We start from the raw sequence: 17,398 nt of genomic DNA on the forward strand, positions 1-17,398 counted from the left end.
TTGACTGAGAAAGTCTAAGTGGAGATGCTCATTTTACACCCAAGATCAGGCCCTTCAAAGGGCCCTGAAGGACCATCTCCTGTAGGACTGGAGGATGCCTTTCGAAATGAGTGCTGGTTGCCAACTTGACCTTGTTTCCTCAGCAGCACACCTCCACTGTGAGCCTGAGAGGCTGGGAACCAGGGGAGGGCTCAAGGGCGATGCAGGGAGAAGGCCATCCACAGAAGCTGTTCTGAATTAGCTACGCCTCTGTAAGTTCGAGGAAGGAACCCAAAATGCTCAGAGGATTGCCTGGGTTAAAAACCCATCAATCAGAAGCGCAACCTGTTTCACTTCCTTTGTATAAAGCGTTTGACCCTCAGCACAATCTCTTTTGCTTTCTGTCATCACACTTGAGAAATGTATAGTGCTTTTCAGCTACTCCTGACGAAAATTTAAGTTTGATCACGATTTGTGTCCCTAGATAGGGACCGGAGCTGCACACGTCCACACATGGGCACCGCAGCCCGTCATATGCAGACTTGACTGTAGACCAGTAGCAACCGTATCTCCTGTTCTTCAGCACAGGTAACATCAACCATGTCCTTGGTCCCAAAGGCTGTGTCTGAAGGTTGCCAGTAAGGAGACAGTGTCTGCAGGAGCCAGCCGTGGCTCTTCAGTGAAAGTTCTCATGTCTGAGCAACTAATCCCGAGAGAGCTGGAAGGTGCGGCTGTTGTTCACACACACGCTCAGCCAGTAGTCAATCTGGAACACTCCAAGTGTCATTCATGGGTTTTTGTTTTTTTTTAATGGCAGGCAGGACACAGTATATCTTGTTTTATTGAACCTGAGAAATTGCTCAATGATCTGACATGCTGCAAGGACCAATAACTGGCTCTCTGGCTCCAAAAGGGGAAGTTTAAAATATGTATTTTAAAAACAGGACAGAAAAACCAATAGCCCCAAGTCAGGAGATCTGAATTTTTCCTCAAAATTTGTATGAGAAACCCTTAGAAGTGATTTATTATCATAAAAGGTAGAAATTGCAAAATAAGGTAAGAATGTAATCACTTGTTTGTAGAGATTTGGTGTCACATTCACAAAAATGTTGTGTTAATGGTCGCTATTACAATTGCTCTCTCTTGCTCTCCTGTATAACTTTACCATACAGAGTACAGATTTAGAACTTAGTATTGATCAAATTTGTTATTGTCCTTTTATGTAATACCCGTTTAAACACTGGGTAGTTGATCTTTGGCAAATATCTAATCACAAATCCAATACTCTTTCTATTTGAAATCAGACTCAAATGGTATCATTTCACTTGCTGCAAGCCTTAAGATCTCCCCTCTCCCCTCTCTTCTCTCCCCTCTCTCTCTCTCTCCCCCCCCCTTCCTCTTTCTCTCTCACAAAGGTCACAGTCATGTCCTTGGTTGATGTTTAATTACTTCAAATATAATTACTTTTTTGTATATGAAATATTTTCAAACTAGGTTTTATAGAGATTCTCAGGAAATGAGACAGGCCACTCCAGGGAACACAAGTTGCACTTGCAGGGGAAGCCTGTCCTCTTCCTGTTCCTAACACAGACTGGGCTCTCTGGGCCTCGGTGCTATTGACATTTGGGACTGGGTCATTCTTTGTTGTCTGTGGGGGCTATCCTACACACTGGTGGATGGTTAGCAGCATCCTTGGCCTCTATCCACTAGATGCCAGTAGCATCTCCACCCCCACCCCTACGATGTGACAGTCAAAAATGTCTCCAGACATTGCCAAATGTCCCCTTGGGGAGAGCAGTTGAGAAATGCTGATGTGGACCTAGAAGGTTTGGGCTTATGGGTCAGAGAGACCTGGCTTCAACTCCAAATTTTTTTTTTTTTTTTTTTTTTTTTTTGAGGTGAAGTCTCGCTCTTGTCCCCCAGGCTGGAGTGCAGTGGTGCAATCTTGGCTCACTGCAACCTCCGCCTCCCGGGTTCAAGCGATTCTCCTGCCTCAGCCTCCCAAGTAGCTGGGATTATAGGCGCCTACCACCACACCCAGCTAATTTCTGTATTTTTAGTAGAGACAGGGTTTCACCATGTTGGCCAGGCTGGTCTCGAACTCCTGACCTCAGGTGATCTGCCCGCCTTGGCCTCCCAAAGTGCTGGGATTACAGGTGTAAGCCACCGCGCCTGGCCTTCAACTCCAATTTCTTACTAGCCAGATAATCTTGCTCAGTTTCCCCAGCTTGCTTTCTTCCCTGTTCCTTCACTGTAAAAACATGAGTCATTACACATCCTTCATAGGGCTATGGACGGTGAGAAAAAAAATAGACAAAACATTTAGTGGGCACCCAGTGAATATTAGTTCTTTCTTTCCTTACTCTTGCTTGCTCTCACTGCTCTTATTTCAACACTAGAACCTCAGGACGATGGAAGAGGGGAGATGAAGGGGGAGGGTTTGTGCTCCACTATATTAGCAGAATGATTCTAACACGAGGATATTCCACACACAGCTCCTGTACTCACACTGTACCTCAACGAGGATTAAAAGTTATAAAGGCATGTTCTACCCCAAACATGCTTACAAAACACTCCTAATCCTTTCAAACGCTTTGGGATTATTGTTTCACCAGGGTTGTAATCAGCTACAGATCAATGTCCAGGTGGACCTTGATTTTTTAAAATGGTGTAAAACAATACACACATTTAACACCCTAAGGGGACGTTTTACATTACAAAATGATTACTAGGTTTTGGAGACCTTTTGTTTTTTTTTTTAAGATGGAGTTTTGCTCTTGTTCCCCAGGCTGGAGTACAGTGGTGTGATCTCGGCTCACTGCAACCTTTGTCTCCCAGGTTCAAGCGATTCTCCTGCCTCAGCCTCCTGAGTAGCTGGGATTATGCCTGTGCCCGGCTAATTTTTTTTTTTTTTTTTGTATTTTTAGTAGAGACAGGGTTTCACCGTGTTGGCCAGGCTGGTCTCGAACTCCTGACCTCAGGTGATCCACCACCCACCCCCGCTGGCCTCCCAAAGTGCTGGGATTATAGGCATGAGCCACCGCGCCCGGCCTGGAGAGCTTTCTTAACACATCTAAAACGTAATTATATATATAAAGGATTAGTTTACAGATGATGCAGAAACATCAATGTAGTAGTTGTTACTCTAAATAATCACAACTATTTTATAAAGTGGGGCAAAGGAGGCCTGGTGCGGTGGCTCATGACTGTAATTCCAGCACTTTGGGAGGCTGAGGCGGGTGGATCACTTGAGCTCAGGAGTTTGAGACCAGCCTGGCCAACATGGTGAAACCCCGTCTCTACCAAAAAATACAAAAATTAGCCAGGCATGGTGGCACGCACCTGTAGTCTCAGTTACTCAGGAAGCTGAGGTGGGAGAATCGCTTGAATGCAGGAGGTGGAAGTTGCAGTGAGCTGAGATCACACCACTGCATTGCAGCCTGGGCAACAGAGTGAGACCCGGTCTCCAGAAAAAAAAAGTGGGGCAAAGGGGAACTTTGAATCCCATATTTGATCAGTGGTGTGCATATCTATTTTAACATTGGGACCTCAATGTGAGTGTTAGGAAAATTTCAATTAGTTCTTATTTTTTTCTTTTTAACAGCTTTACTGAGGTACAATTTATACATACCATAAAATTCACCCATGTTATCTGCACAACTCAATAATTTTGGTAAGTTTACAGAGTTGTGCAACCATCACCATAATCCCCTTTGAGAACCTTTCCGGAACCTCAAATTGACTGGCTCTTAATACTGTTTCCAGGGCACAGGGAAGTACTTTCACGTTTCCTGGTCCAAAGGAACCATAGGCCCCAGGCATCTGTGAGAGATCTGAGCATGAGTTGAAGTTAGCCTTGATACCTTTCAAACCACTTCCACGTCCCAAGTCTGTTGACTTTAAAGCAAGCAACACTTGTCCCAAAACTGACTACAGTGCAAAGTGCGTTTTGTGGGTCAAGCTGAAAAGACAGAGAGGAAATCTTCACAGTCCTCAAGTGAAGACGGGGTGGGGTCTACGTAAAGAGATGGAAGTGGGAATAGTTTGAGATCTGGATCGGATGGAAAAAAAACAACAGTTCCAACAAAGATGCTAGGCAACTGAGGAGGAGGAATGACAAGGGCTTTCTCTAAGTCAATTAGTTGAAAACAGGTGGCTTACTTTACAGTAGGCTTCCTATCTGAAGGCCTGTTGCTATGTGCTTTAGTGGGAAAGGAACTGAAAATCTCGATAGCATTGAAGTGTAACAATAAATCCTGCCATGCAGTGGGAACTACAATATACGGCATAATAAAAGTAAACGTTATAGCACTTGACTTCATGGCCTATAATCTCCCATTCAATCAGACAGTGGTTCTTCCATCAGCAAGAGAAAACTGGACAATTTTCATTTCTATTCATGCACAGGCCTATGTTGGAGTTTGTCCATGTTTTCTATTATGTTACTTGAAATATGGCTGCATAGTTTGATATAAACAATATCTCGAACTGACATCAACAATTTAGTTTTGGACCAATTGATTTCCTTCTAATTGATCGCTGGCTGACAGACGCTGGGAGCTGCCCACACAAGATCTGAAAAAGCCATGTTCTCTAATTTAATATTATAATAATTTTAAATTATAGCTTTATTAAGCGGAAACCCAGATTTATTTATAGCTAACATGGATGGTTTCCAGTGGTTTTCAGGGTTGTATTATGCTGTTCACTGCAGCCCACATTTAGACAGCTTCAATTGTCTGAATCACTAACAAAACATTCTGGTACAAATAATTTCCTACTTGATCCAATGCAATGAACAAATGCTACCGAAGCAGCCCCAAGGAAAGCCACCCACTTCTGCAATGTCTTTTTCTCCTTGACCGACCCAACTACAAAGAACATTCCTGCCTTTGGGCCTATAGACATTCTGTTTACAATTCTCTCCTCCCTTGGCCTCTCTGATGTTGCAAGATCCTGATTTTCCCTTAAATGTGGACTTGGTGGAGGTTTGGTCTTCAGCCCTAGTTTCTTCTTTGCCTTTTCTCACAGCGAGGACTTTATCTTCCTGACCCAACTATCACTTCCAAGCAAACAACATTAATAGCAAGCATTTCTATCTTTTTTACAGGCCACCAAGTGATCTGACATAATTCTGGAAGACAAGGTGAGGAAGTTGATAGAGTTGTTTTTTTTTTTTTTTTTTGAGACAGGGTCTGACTGTCACCCAGGCTGGAGTGCAGTGGTATGATCATAGCTCACTGCAGCATTCACCTCCCGGGCTCAAGTGATCCTCCCACCTCAGCCTCCTGAGTAGCTGGGACCACAGGTATGTGCCATCACGTCTGGCTAATTTTTTTTTTTTTTTTTTTGGTAGAGATGGAGTCTTATTATATTGCCCAGGCTGGTCTCAAACTCCTAAACTCAAACAGTCCTCCTGCCTCCACCTCCCAAAGTGCTGGGATTACAGGTATGAGTCACTGCTGCATGTTAGTCTTTTTTTTTTTTTTTTTTTTGAGATGGGATCTCTGTCACCCAGGTTGGACTGCGGTGTTATGATCTCAGGTCACTGCAACCTCTACTTCCTGGGCTCAAGCGATCCTCCCACCTCAGCCTCCCAAGTAGCTAGGAACACAGGCGTATGCCACTACACCTGGTTATTTAAAAAATTTTGTAGAGATAGGGTCTCACTATGCTGCCTAGACTAGTCTCACATTCCTCAGCTCAAACAATCCTCCTGCCTCAGCCTCCCAAAGTGCTGAGATTACAGGTATGAGCCACCTGCCCAGTAGAGATGTTAGTATTCTTTATAGATAAGGAAGCTGAAGCTCAGAAAGTCTGTGGAAATTGGAGAAGGCCACTCAGCTGGGAAGCAGCCAATTCAGCATTCAAACCCAGGTCTGCAGAGGCTACTCCTGCCCTCTTCTCTCCAGCCACTAGGAAGCTCCTAATCCCTACCTCCAATTCCTGCCAACCTCTCGAGCCTCAGCCCTCTACCTCCTGCCTCCACTTGGCACTGACACGGGCATGTCTGGCCCACTCTCAGAGCCAACATGCTTAACTAAACTAATCACGTTTTCCTCCAAACCAGCTCCTCCTTCTGACATGCTCATTTCTACCCATGTTGCTGGATTCCCCAGTCACCCGACCCTAAAACCTCAAGACTAACAAATCATTCTCTCCTCCTCCCCACTCCCAAACCCAGTCTACTGTCTGACAATATCGCCTGGCAAAAATTCTCCTGTATTGCTGCTTCCACATCTATCTCTTCTTTCCTGAGCCTTTCGTAAGCAGCTTCATTCTGGCGCTGTCTCTCACCCCAAGTATCAAATAACCTGACTCCTTGACACCCATCTTTCCTTCACCTGATTAGTCTCACAAAGCTCCAGCAGTTACTATCTGAATTTTTAGACCTGATCCTGTCACTTTGGTGTACTATCAATGATCACCACTGCCTACAGAATAAATTACAAATCCATCTCCCTCAAACTCAATCCAGTCCCTACTTACAATTCCAGGGTGATATAGTTTGGATCTGTGTCTCTACCCAAATCTCACGTTCAGTTGTAATCTCCAATGGAGGCACGGCCTGGTGGGAGGTGATTGGATCATGGGGGTGGATTTCTTATGAATGGTTTAGTACCATCCCCTTAGGACTGTACTCATGATGGTGAGTGAGTTCTCGAGATATCTGGGTGTTTAAAAGTGTCTGCTCCTCCTTTGCCTTCTGCCATGATTGGAAGCTTCCTGAGGCCTCTCCAGAAGCAGATGCTGCCATGCTTCCTGAACAGCCTGCAGAATCCTCTTTTCTTATAAATTACCCAGTCTCAGATATGTCTTTATAGCAATACAAGAATGGACTAATACACAGGATAACCCTCCCTCCTTCCCAGCACAAACTCTCTAACACAGCCAGGCTGGTCAACACTCACCACGTGATTTTCCTGCCCACCTCCACTACCCCCACATAAGCAAATCCAACTTCAAGATACAGACAAATCTGTCCCCCTTTATAAAGCCTGTTCCAACAACCTGGGCCCCAGGGAACACTCTCTCCTCCAACTAGCATTACTTTCTACCACTCAGTCATTTATACAGACCTACAGTGTTATTTAACTTTTCATTTGCCATCTTAGGGGCCCAAATGGATCCAAAGCCCCTGGAAGGCAGAGCCCGTGTGTGAGGGCCTCCGTCTCCAGCCAGCCTTGCATTTGAGTAGTAGGTACTCAAGTATTTACTGATCATGTGACTGTCAATCATTATTTCTTACAATGCAAATAAAACATACATTAAATTGTTAACTTGAGGCTGGGCGTGGTGGCTCACACCTGTAATCCCAACACTTTGGGAGGCCGAGGTGGGAGGATCATTTGAACCCAGGAGTTCAAGGCCAACCTGGGTAACATACGGAGACACCGTCTCTACAAAAATAATTTTTTAAATTAGCCAGGTGTGGTAGTGTGCACCTGTAATCCCAGCTACTTGGGAGGCTGAGGTGGGAGGATTGCATGAGCCCAGGAGTTAGAGGCTGCAGTGAGCAATGATTGCACCGTTGCACTCCAGCCTGGGTGACAGAGCAAGACTATCTCAAAACAAAAATACCATTAACTTGAGAAGATATAGCCTTCTAGGATTAATGTCTCTGTGGCAAAGAGAGAGAGAAAACCAAACCTCAGTACTCTATTTCTGGGCTCCCAAATACATGCAACTGTGCTTAGTTTCCACAGCACGAAAAGCTTCTATAGATGAACCCGCACCCCCATCAATACCCCCAATATTTCCACACTAGCTCATCAGACTGAAAAACATGTGATTCATATTTTCATGATAGCGATCATAGACATCTCCAGACCCAAAGAATGCAAAGGTCAAAGGTGAATGCTCTTAGCAAGCAAGACAGATTATCCTGTATATTCTGGAGGAGGGAGAATACCTCCCTTCCTATTGACATGAGGGAGGTGACAAGACAGCCTCCTGAGGTCGCACATGACCTTCACCAACCAGCCACCCTGGCTTAAAACAGGGCCCAAATATGAAACTGCGGTGGTAGAACCGGAACTTAGGCTCATTCTGACAATCCCCTTTCATTCACAGCCAATTACTGCTCTGCTCTGCTCTGTCTGCACTTTAAGCAGAACAAAAGCTACAGCAGGCCAGAGTTTCTGTTATTGCATCAGCCCAAGCTATCAGGTTATGCTTCCTGACTGGGCTTCTCAAGGGCTGAGGATGTAAACGAGCTTGTGGAAACAGGGGAAGTACTTTTGGCATTTACAGTCACAGTCACACATCCTAGCCCCAAGCCTTTATGAGATCAGACCAGAGACTGCAGGTCAGCAGTTGCAAAGATGCAACTCTATCAGCAGATTCAGAGGAAAACAGCACCCAAACAGAGGGACAGCAGCAGGAGAGCAGAATGCTCATGTTGGGAGCTCTAGTGCTCTTACAAGGCCTGCCAACCATCGCACATCTGTTTCTAAAGTGAGTGGCCCAAGCAGATGATGCTGGAAAGCTATCTTCCATGTCAAATCAATCCCTGATAGTGCTTGCCAGAGGTTAGGGAAGGGGGTGGGCTGGAGAAAGGTGGGTGTGGCTTAACAAGAGCAACACAAGGGATCTAGTGGTGATGGAAATGTTCTATGTCTTGACTGTGGTGGTAGATACACAAACCTACATGTATGATAAAATTGCAGGCTGGGTGCGGTAGCTCACAGCTGTAATCCCGGAACTTTGGGAGGCTAAGGTGGGAGGATCGCTTGAGCCTAGGAGTTCGAGACTAGCCTGGGCAACATAGTGCAACCCCACCTTTACAAAAAATACAAAAATTAGTCAGGCATGGTGGCATGTACCTGTGGTCCCAGCTACTCAGGACGCTGGGGTGGGAGGATCGCTTACACCTGGGAGGCAGAGGTTGCAGTGAGCCGAGAGCGTACCACTGCACTCCAGCCTGGGTGACAGAGCAAGACTCCATCTCAAAAAAAAAAAAAAAATATATATATATATATATATATATATATATATATATAGCATAGAGCGAAATACACACACAAGTACTAGTAAAACTGTGAAAATCTGAGTAAGATTGGTGGATCATATCAATGTCAATATCTTAGTCATGACAGTGTACTATAGTTCTGTAAGATGTTACTATTGGGGAGAAACTGAGTAAAGGGTACACAGATTTCTATTACTTCTTACGACTGCATGTGAATCTACAATGACTTCAAAATAAAAAGTTCAATTAAAACAAAGTAAATTTTAAAATTCAGCCTTCTATATTATGTAGAATATGAGAGAATGCTAACTTATGACCTTGATAGGTACAAACAGAAGATGTAAAGCTAAAAAAAATTTATACTATTTGGCCATAAAAACGAGATCCTATCATTTGCAACAACATGGATGGAACTGAAGATCATTATGCTAAGTGAAATAAACCAGGTGCAGAAAGAGAAACATTGCATGTTCTCACTTATTTGTGGGATCTAAAAATCAAAGCAATTGAACTCATGGCGGTAGAGAGCAGAAGGATGATTACCAGAGGCTGGGAAGGGTAGTACAGGGCTGGGGTGGGGAGGCGGTGGGGATGGTTAATAGGTACAAAAAATATAGTTAGAAAGAATGAATAAGACCTACTATTTGATAGCACAATAGCATGTCTATAGTCAATAATAATTTAATTGTATATTTTAAAATAGTGTAATTGGACTGTTTATAACTCAAAGGATAAATGCTTAAGTGGATGGGGAAAAATATGTTGAAATGAAGACTTGCACATGGTTGCAAGTTTTTCTTAAAGCAGGTCATTTTCCTCTTCCCAAGAAATGTGATAGCCTGTTGCTAAACAATATGATTATTTTTATATATTTCTATCATTAAATGGCCTTTATGTCAAAAAATAAAATAAAATAATAAGAAAAAATTAGTCCCTGAATCTGGACTTCTTAAAAGGGTTGTCACCCAGGTCAGACCACTAGTGGCCTTAACAGCACACCGGTGGCCTCACACCCACTCACGTACACCTCCAAAAGGACCTCTGACTTTTATTTACCCAGAGAGACTGTAGCTTCCTCCCATTTATCACATGGTGGTATCCTGACCTTGGGAAAACTCACTCATGTTCTGAACTAAGTGGCAATTACCATACCAAAGCTCATTTGAAACTCAGTCAAAAGTGCTGTATCAACAATGAACCCTGCCATCTCACATTTGCATCCATCCACCTTTTTACACAAAACACACAAATCACTGGAAACTGTGAACATAAGGGCTAATGCCCACTTTTTACAAAAAGGCTTATTCATCATTTCTTTTCATTAGATCTTGTAAGGAATTTCTCCTAGGGAGGGGAAAGGTCCCAGGCATTGTGTTTTAATGTGGAAAGCACCATCATTTCCCTTCTTTACAAAACTGTAACACCTAAAGCCAAGCGAGGGTGCCAGCCTGGCATTTCAATGGCTTTATTACTTCTCATCATGCTGGTTGAAGGCAAGCCAGGCTCTGAGGTTCTTTACTAACTCTGCAAAGAGAAGCGAGAACACTGTCCTTACTCACCAATGTCATTGCTGCGGTCCGAGAGATCTTTGTCCAGGATGCCAGATAGCGAACTGCCGGCCAAGTCAATCTTTGGACTGTCACCCCTACATTAAAAACACAAGCCCAGACATTTAATAATTGGTGTGTGTCCTTGTCATTCTGTCAGTTTTCTTGCTGCACACGTTAAGGAGTGTGCTGCGTGTGGAGTGGATGGCACTGTTGCCTGTGAGGGAGCCAGAGAACCAACGAGCTGTCTAGCCACATGAGATGGGGTGCAGACCAGCTGACAGGCTGGATGCGTCCCTCTCCAGCACACGTTTTCAAAAATGGCTATTTTAATAATGACTGTTCGCCAATGTACTTCCAGCCACAAACCCTCCTGCTGGGTACACAGGGTGCAGTATAGGGCCTGCTCCTGCCCTGCGGCCAAATAAACACTGGCTAATGATAACTGGGAGCTTTCCTTTTAAGGAACAAGGAATTTAGCCAATGCTGCTTGTCAAAGGTCAGCTACTTTCAACCTTGAGAAAAAGGTTTTCTGGCCTGGGGTTGTGGCATCAGCCAGGCTGTTGAAAGGCACAAGGTGTCGAGTTGAGATCTGGCGGCCTGAATGCTGGCGCTGGGGCTCAGGCCTGTAACATTAGACGGCTCCTGGATGGGTGCCCCATGCTCATCAGGACACGAATGACTTCCCTCTGTATCTGGGCTAGGAGCAGCTCTATGGGATGGGAACAGGCCTCCAAGATGATGAGAGAAACCTAGCCTTCTCATGCACAAACAGAAGGTTCCTCCAAATTACTCCACAAGACAGCTCTTTGCACCCTTTTGGGGGGATGAGTCACAAACGAGTTTATCCAAGGGCTATGAGAGCGGTGAAATAGGAAAAGATCCTTGCCCATAAAATGAGAGAGAGAAGCTGAGCAGTTGTTCCCAGCAAAGTAACAGAAATAGTCCATCTCACCGCCCCGAAGGCCACCATGGCCTGAAGTTACACCTCACAATGAGTAGTACAAGATTTAGTCAACAAGCACTTGTCATGTGCCACTTGTGCTGTGGGTATTCAGAGGTGTGCCTACTCTGGAATGGCTTGTGGTCTAAATGGGAGAGACAGCCAGCCAGCCACAGGTACACATGGCCTAGGCTATAAGACGCAGGTGTCACAGTCCTATTAGAAGAAAGGAGTGGGTCAGTGCAGGAGATCTGTGAGGCAGAGGGTAGTGGGCAAGGAGGTGGTGTTACACTTGAGCCTTGGAGGAAAAGGGAGAGAGGACATATTCCTAAGAGGTGTGACTGAGCAATGACTCCAGTGTAGGTGAGAGTGCCAGTGTGGCCAAGTCCCCCGGGACCAAAGTCTGAAGTCCTCAGAGAGAAGTGACAGGACAAAGGCTGGCAAGGTTGGTGAACACCTGACTGCTGGGCCGGATACTACAGGGCTTGTTTTGTCTGGGAGGCAATGAGGGGCCGAGGGACGGTTGTAGCAGGAGACCTGTATACCTGGAGGTCAGGTCAGGGCAGGTGCTGTGGGTAAACTCCAAACCAGGGAGCTGACAGGACAGACTGCTGCGTTTTTCACTCAAAGAATGGGTGGTGAGCAGGGCACGGTGGCTCACGTCTATAATCCCAACACTTTGGGAGGCAGAGATGGGAGCATTACTTGGGCCCAGGAGTTTGGGACCAGCCTGGGCAATGTGGTGAAAACCCATCTCTACAAAAAATACAAAAATTAGCCAGGTGTGGTGGTGCACGCCTGTGGTCCCAGCTACTTGGGAGGCTGAGGCAGGAAGATCACCTGAGCCCAGGGAAGTTGAGGCTTCAGTGAGCCGTGATCATGCCACTGCACTCCAGCCTGTGTGACAGAGTGAGATCCTGTTTCAAAAAAGGGAGTGTTTGTGGGCGTATTTGGCACAACATGCATATTTTTGTGATGGGAGAAAAGGACCAATGGAAGGAGGTGAGTCCTCCTCAACTCCCAAGCAAAAAACACTGCCTCTTAACCTCAAGCATCCTCCACCACAGGAGGGGCAGGGGTGAGAATACCAGGGACCAGGCCTAGGCCTAATGGCTTGGCCTCCACTAAGAGAAAATACAGCTCCAAGACTGTCCTGGGAGTGTGTGTTATGATGCTGGCTGGGCCCTTCCAAGCTAGGCTGAAATAGAAGTTCAGGTAGAGCATGAACTCCTGTACTTGGAAAGGAGAAGCAGCTTAGGCTTCAGAGAAGGACCTTTATTTCCTGCCTCACCCTAACTTCCTAAGGCTGTGGGCTCCCCTAGGCTAGGTTTCCACAGCAGACTCCCTCTCCGTCCCCTGGCTACCCAAGCTTGGGCCCCACCACGGCCATTGCCTCAGACTGATCCCGAGCCAACAGAAAGGGCAGGATGGAGGACATTTATTTCAAAACATTTCACTGTCAGGGCCCCAGCACCCACTAATTTGAAGGTAACCTGAATGAAATGTTTCAGAAATGCAGAATTATTAGCAGAAATGCATTTTCATTTTTAAGAGTTTTCCCCAGATATAAAGAAATACATTCCTGGGGACCCTTAAATATCATTACCTGGGATCCACAGATCCCAGAAGGATTGGGTGCTGCCATCCTTCAAAATAACAGACTAAACACAAATTATACTCACAACCAGACAGCTCTGTCCTTTTTGAAACACACCAAAGATCAAAACTTATAAGACCACATGTCCTGCCCAGGAGAAAGAGAGCACTCAGGCAGTGAGTTTAGTGAACTCTACTTGGCTTTTTTTTTTTTTTCCAGTCAAGAGGGAAAGATGGTTTGAGGTGATACCCTGTGGGCAGCTGGGGTTAAGTCAGAGGGGCTGCTGGCAGAAAGATGAAGTTTTGCTCATGAGTTAATCACATGTATCTCGGAACAGCTCAGCAGTTTCTGAACATGTGGCTTATTTGTGTATTATGGTATCTGTCAATCTGGGAGCTGCTGTTTCCCTCTGTGATTTGACAGCTGGAAGCTTCCAATCAAATGTGAGCCTGTCTCCAGAAACTTTAGAGGACCCTAGAGGACCCTATTGTGCATTACTATGCTTTATTACTTTACTACTCTTATTTTCCTTTTATTGTCATTCTCAACTATTTTATTCTTTTATATATATAAAGTACATATATATGTTATATATAGTACATATGTTATATATAGTACACATATATGTTATATAGAGTACATATATGTTATATAGAGTATATATGTTATATAGTCATATATGTTATATAGTCATATATGTTATATATAGTCATATATGTTATATATAGTACATATATGTTATATATAGTACATATGTTATATATAGTACATATATATGTTATATATAGTACATATATATGTTATATATAGTACATACATGTTATATAGTACATATATGTTATATAGAGTGCATGTTATATATAGTACATATATGTACTATATATAGTACATATGTTATATATAGTACATATATATGTCATATATATGTACTCTCTCTCTCTCTGTCTATATATAAAAGAGTAAAATGTTTTTGTTTTTTTAAGACATGGTCTCATTCTGTCGCCCAGGCTGGAGTGCAGTGGCGTGATCTCGGCTCACTGCAACCTCCGCCTCCCAAATGGATTTTATGCATCAGTGTGTTTTTCACAGTGTTATTTGTAATGAAGAAAAACTGAAAAGAACTAGAATCTTTCATAAATACGAAAACAGTTGAATAAACTATGATATTTGATGGACTTTCATATAGCCATCTGAACGATGTTTATAAATGGCTTATACTAACAAGAATGAATGCTTACGTTGCAATGTTAAGGGACAAAGGCAGGTTAAAAACAACACACACAGCAGCACACATATACCCACATGCCCTCCTGACATATTAGGAAGAGCGATTTTAAGACTGGAAGAAAATTTACAGTGGTTATTCCTGGGTAGTCTGATGGGTGATTTCCACCACCCAGTTCAGTAGCTGGAACATGGCAGGGACTCAAAAAACATCTGTGGAACTAGTGAACATTTGCCAGATTTTCTGAAATGAGAATGCATTATGTATTTGTACAATAAATGGACTTTTCCCTCAATATCTAAAGTTGTATGCTGTTCAGTATGATCACATCTATGGAAAACTGGTGAAAAACAAACAAAATCATATATAGGAAAAAGACAAGAAAGAAATAGTCCAAAATGTTAATAGTAGTAATCTCTGGGATAAGATTATAGGTGGATTTTTCCTTCCTTTTAAAGTTTACTTTTATTTTATTTTCTTGAGATGGAGTCTCACTCTGTCACCCAGGCTGGAGTGCAGTGGCGTAATCTTGGCTCACTGCAACCTCTGCCTCCTGGGTTTCAGCAACTCTCCTGTCTCAGCCTCCTGAGTAACTGGGATTACAGGCGCGTGCCACCACATCAGGCTAATTTTTGTATTTTTAGTAGAGACAGGGTTTCACCATGTTGGCCAGGACGGTCTTGAATTCCTGACCGCAAGTGATCTGGCCACCTTGGCCTCCCAAAGTGCTAGGATTACAGGCGTGAGCCACCATGCCCGGCCTAAAGTTTACTCTTAATAATAGCAACTAGAGGCTTATCTAATTGAGGCAGCTCATGTTCTCTCTCCTTTCTCTCCAATAGTATTACCAAGGTAAAAGCTGAGATTGCCTGGATCCTGCCTCACAAACTCTCCTTTAAGAACCACCCAGGCAGTAGGTGGCCCACGAGGTCATCTCTCCTGGGAACTGGTTTGCAGGCCAGGGGTGGAGTTATGAACCCTAGACTTAAAAATCCAGGCCAGGTGTGCTACATGTAAACCTGCTGTTCATCACCCGTGTGACCTTGGCCGGGTTACTGAACCTCTCTGGAACTTGAGTGCTTCATCAACAAAATGACTGGTGGGCTAGCTTCAACAGGATCACCTCCGAGAGGCGTTCTATCTAGAGCTCTTGTTCCATAATTTCAACATTAGAGAAATGTTGGAGTCTGGGGTGGGCTTGGAGTGGAGATGGTCCTGTGAGTTGTGGCAAATTCTGGGACATTTCATCATCTCCTTTGACTCCAAATTTCATGTCTCTGGCCAATGTTGTGAATTCCTTCCCTTCCCACTTGACTTGAGCAAATGTAACTCACCCTTTTAGCACTCAGAGATCCACCTCTCTTCCTCGTGTTTCCTGCAACACACCCCTGTATCGCAACCCTTATCACAGCACTTCATATTTATATATGTACCCAGTAATCTTCCCCACTTATTCTTCAGAATGGGATTTTGTCACTTTTGTTTCCTCCTAGTACAATGCTTTATACATTTATGTATGCCAAAAAGTGTTTAACTAAATGAATAAGCAAACATTGTGATTTTTCTGGGCCTTGTACACATTAGGAAATAACCTATGGATAAGTTATATTCTTGATATAGTGTGGATGACTTATAAACAACAGAAATTTATTTCTTACAGTTCTGGAGGCTGGGAAGTCCAAGGTCAAGATGTCAGCAGATTCTGTCTGGTGAGGACCCAGCTTCCTTCTCGCTGTGCCCTCACGTGGTGGAAGGGAGAGGGGTTTCTTTTATAAAGGCATTAATCCCATTCATGAGGGCTTTGCCCCAATGACCTAATCACCTCTCAAAGGCCCCACCTCTTATTCTGTCACCTTGGGAGTGAGGATTTCGACACATCAATTTGTGGGAGGGGGAGGTATAAACATTCAGACCACAGACTTGAGTATAGTGTCAACACTTTTTAAACAAAAAAATTCTTGCAGATCCCCATGTATATGTCTGTTATGGACTAAATTGTGTCCTCTCAAAATTTATATGTTGAAGTTGAAACCCCTCAATACCTCAAAATGTGACTGTATTTAGAGATGGGCCTTTTAAAGAGGTGATTAAGTTAAAATGAGGCTGTTAGAAGAGGCCTCAGAAGAAACAAACCCTGCGGCTACCTTGATCTTAGACTTCTAACCTCCACAACTGTGAGGAAATAAATTCTGTTGGTTAAGCCACTCAGACTAATACAACATCCCTGTTTGAGAAATCATAAGAAACAAAAAACAGCCAACGACAACGGCTATCAGTGGAAAACTGTTGCCACAAGGGCATTTTGTCTTTGCAACTGTTAAAATTATAAAGAATACCACACAAATGAAAAACAAAGGTGCAAATTGCTTGTAGCTACTAGACGCTCTATCCCCAATTTTAGGAGCATCGTTCTAATGGCACTGGATAAAAGGAAAAAACTATTATGCTCCAAAGTTGGCCAAGGTAGCTGTCCCTCAAGTGGCATTTAGTGTGACCTGGGGTGAACCCTTGTCAGGGAGGGGCTTCTGACTCAGGAGAGTGTTTTATATCTCTGGGATTTGCCTGCAGGCCCCTTACAGATGGTCGGATAGCCTGAACCACAAGGGACCATCCTGAAGAAATAGGAACTAATCATCCCTGAGCCACTCCTCCCCAGATTCTAAAGCACCAGCCACATGTTGATAGGAAGGAGAGTGGGATCTCTCCAGTCTCTCCAACTGAGCCCTGATCCCTCATGCCAAGCACCAGACACAGGCTTAAGTTGAAATGATCTTCGACACAGGACCAGAAGCAAGCCTATTTTGAAAACACAGTAGGTGAAGTTTAAAAAAGGTTCTGATCCTTCCAAGTAGGGAAGCTGCAGCTGGTGTTTTGACAGTGTTCAGACTGTGGGTGTGCAAGCATTTTACAATGTCTATTTGGAAATGCCTTTCACTGTATTTATAGACTCTTAGAACAATGCTAATGAATTTCAGTTCTGAAAAACACCAAAATTTCTGAAATTCTGTGAAGCATGTGTCTGGAGTGGCTGACACCCAATGAGGATGCAGCCCCTCAGTGGTCCCTGTTCTCCCCAGTCTGCCCAGCATGTGGGTACCATTTGGCAAAAGGGATGTTATTAAATTCAGAGAAAAAG

General features: G+C 44.0%; 1 protein-coding gene across 18 annotated transcripts in view; it reads right to left on the reverse strand.

Moving 5' to 3' along the window:
* SH3KBP1 (SH3 domain containing kinase binding protein 1) overlaps nucleotides 1-17,398 on the reverse strand; it is a 357,317-nt gene that overhangs the window by 29,259 nt on the left and 310,660 nt on the right. For all 18 annotated transcript variants that reach the window (XM_034950171.4, XM_034950169.4, XM_034950170.4 and 15 more), the window contains one exon: nucleotides 10,510-10,595. In XM_034950171.4, coding sequence (XP_034806062.1) covers nucleotides 10,510-10,595 — 86 coding nt within the window. The remainder of the gene's footprint in view (nucleotides 1-10,509; nucleotides 10,596-17,398) is intronic.

This window comes from Pan paniscus, chromosome X (genome assembly GCF_029289425.2).
Source record: "Pan paniscus chromosome X, NHGRI_mPanPan1-v2.0_pri, whole genome shotgun sequence".
Taxonomy (NCBI): domain Eukaryota; kingdom Metazoa; phylum Chordata; class Mammalia; order Primates; family Hominidae; genus Pan; species Pan paniscus.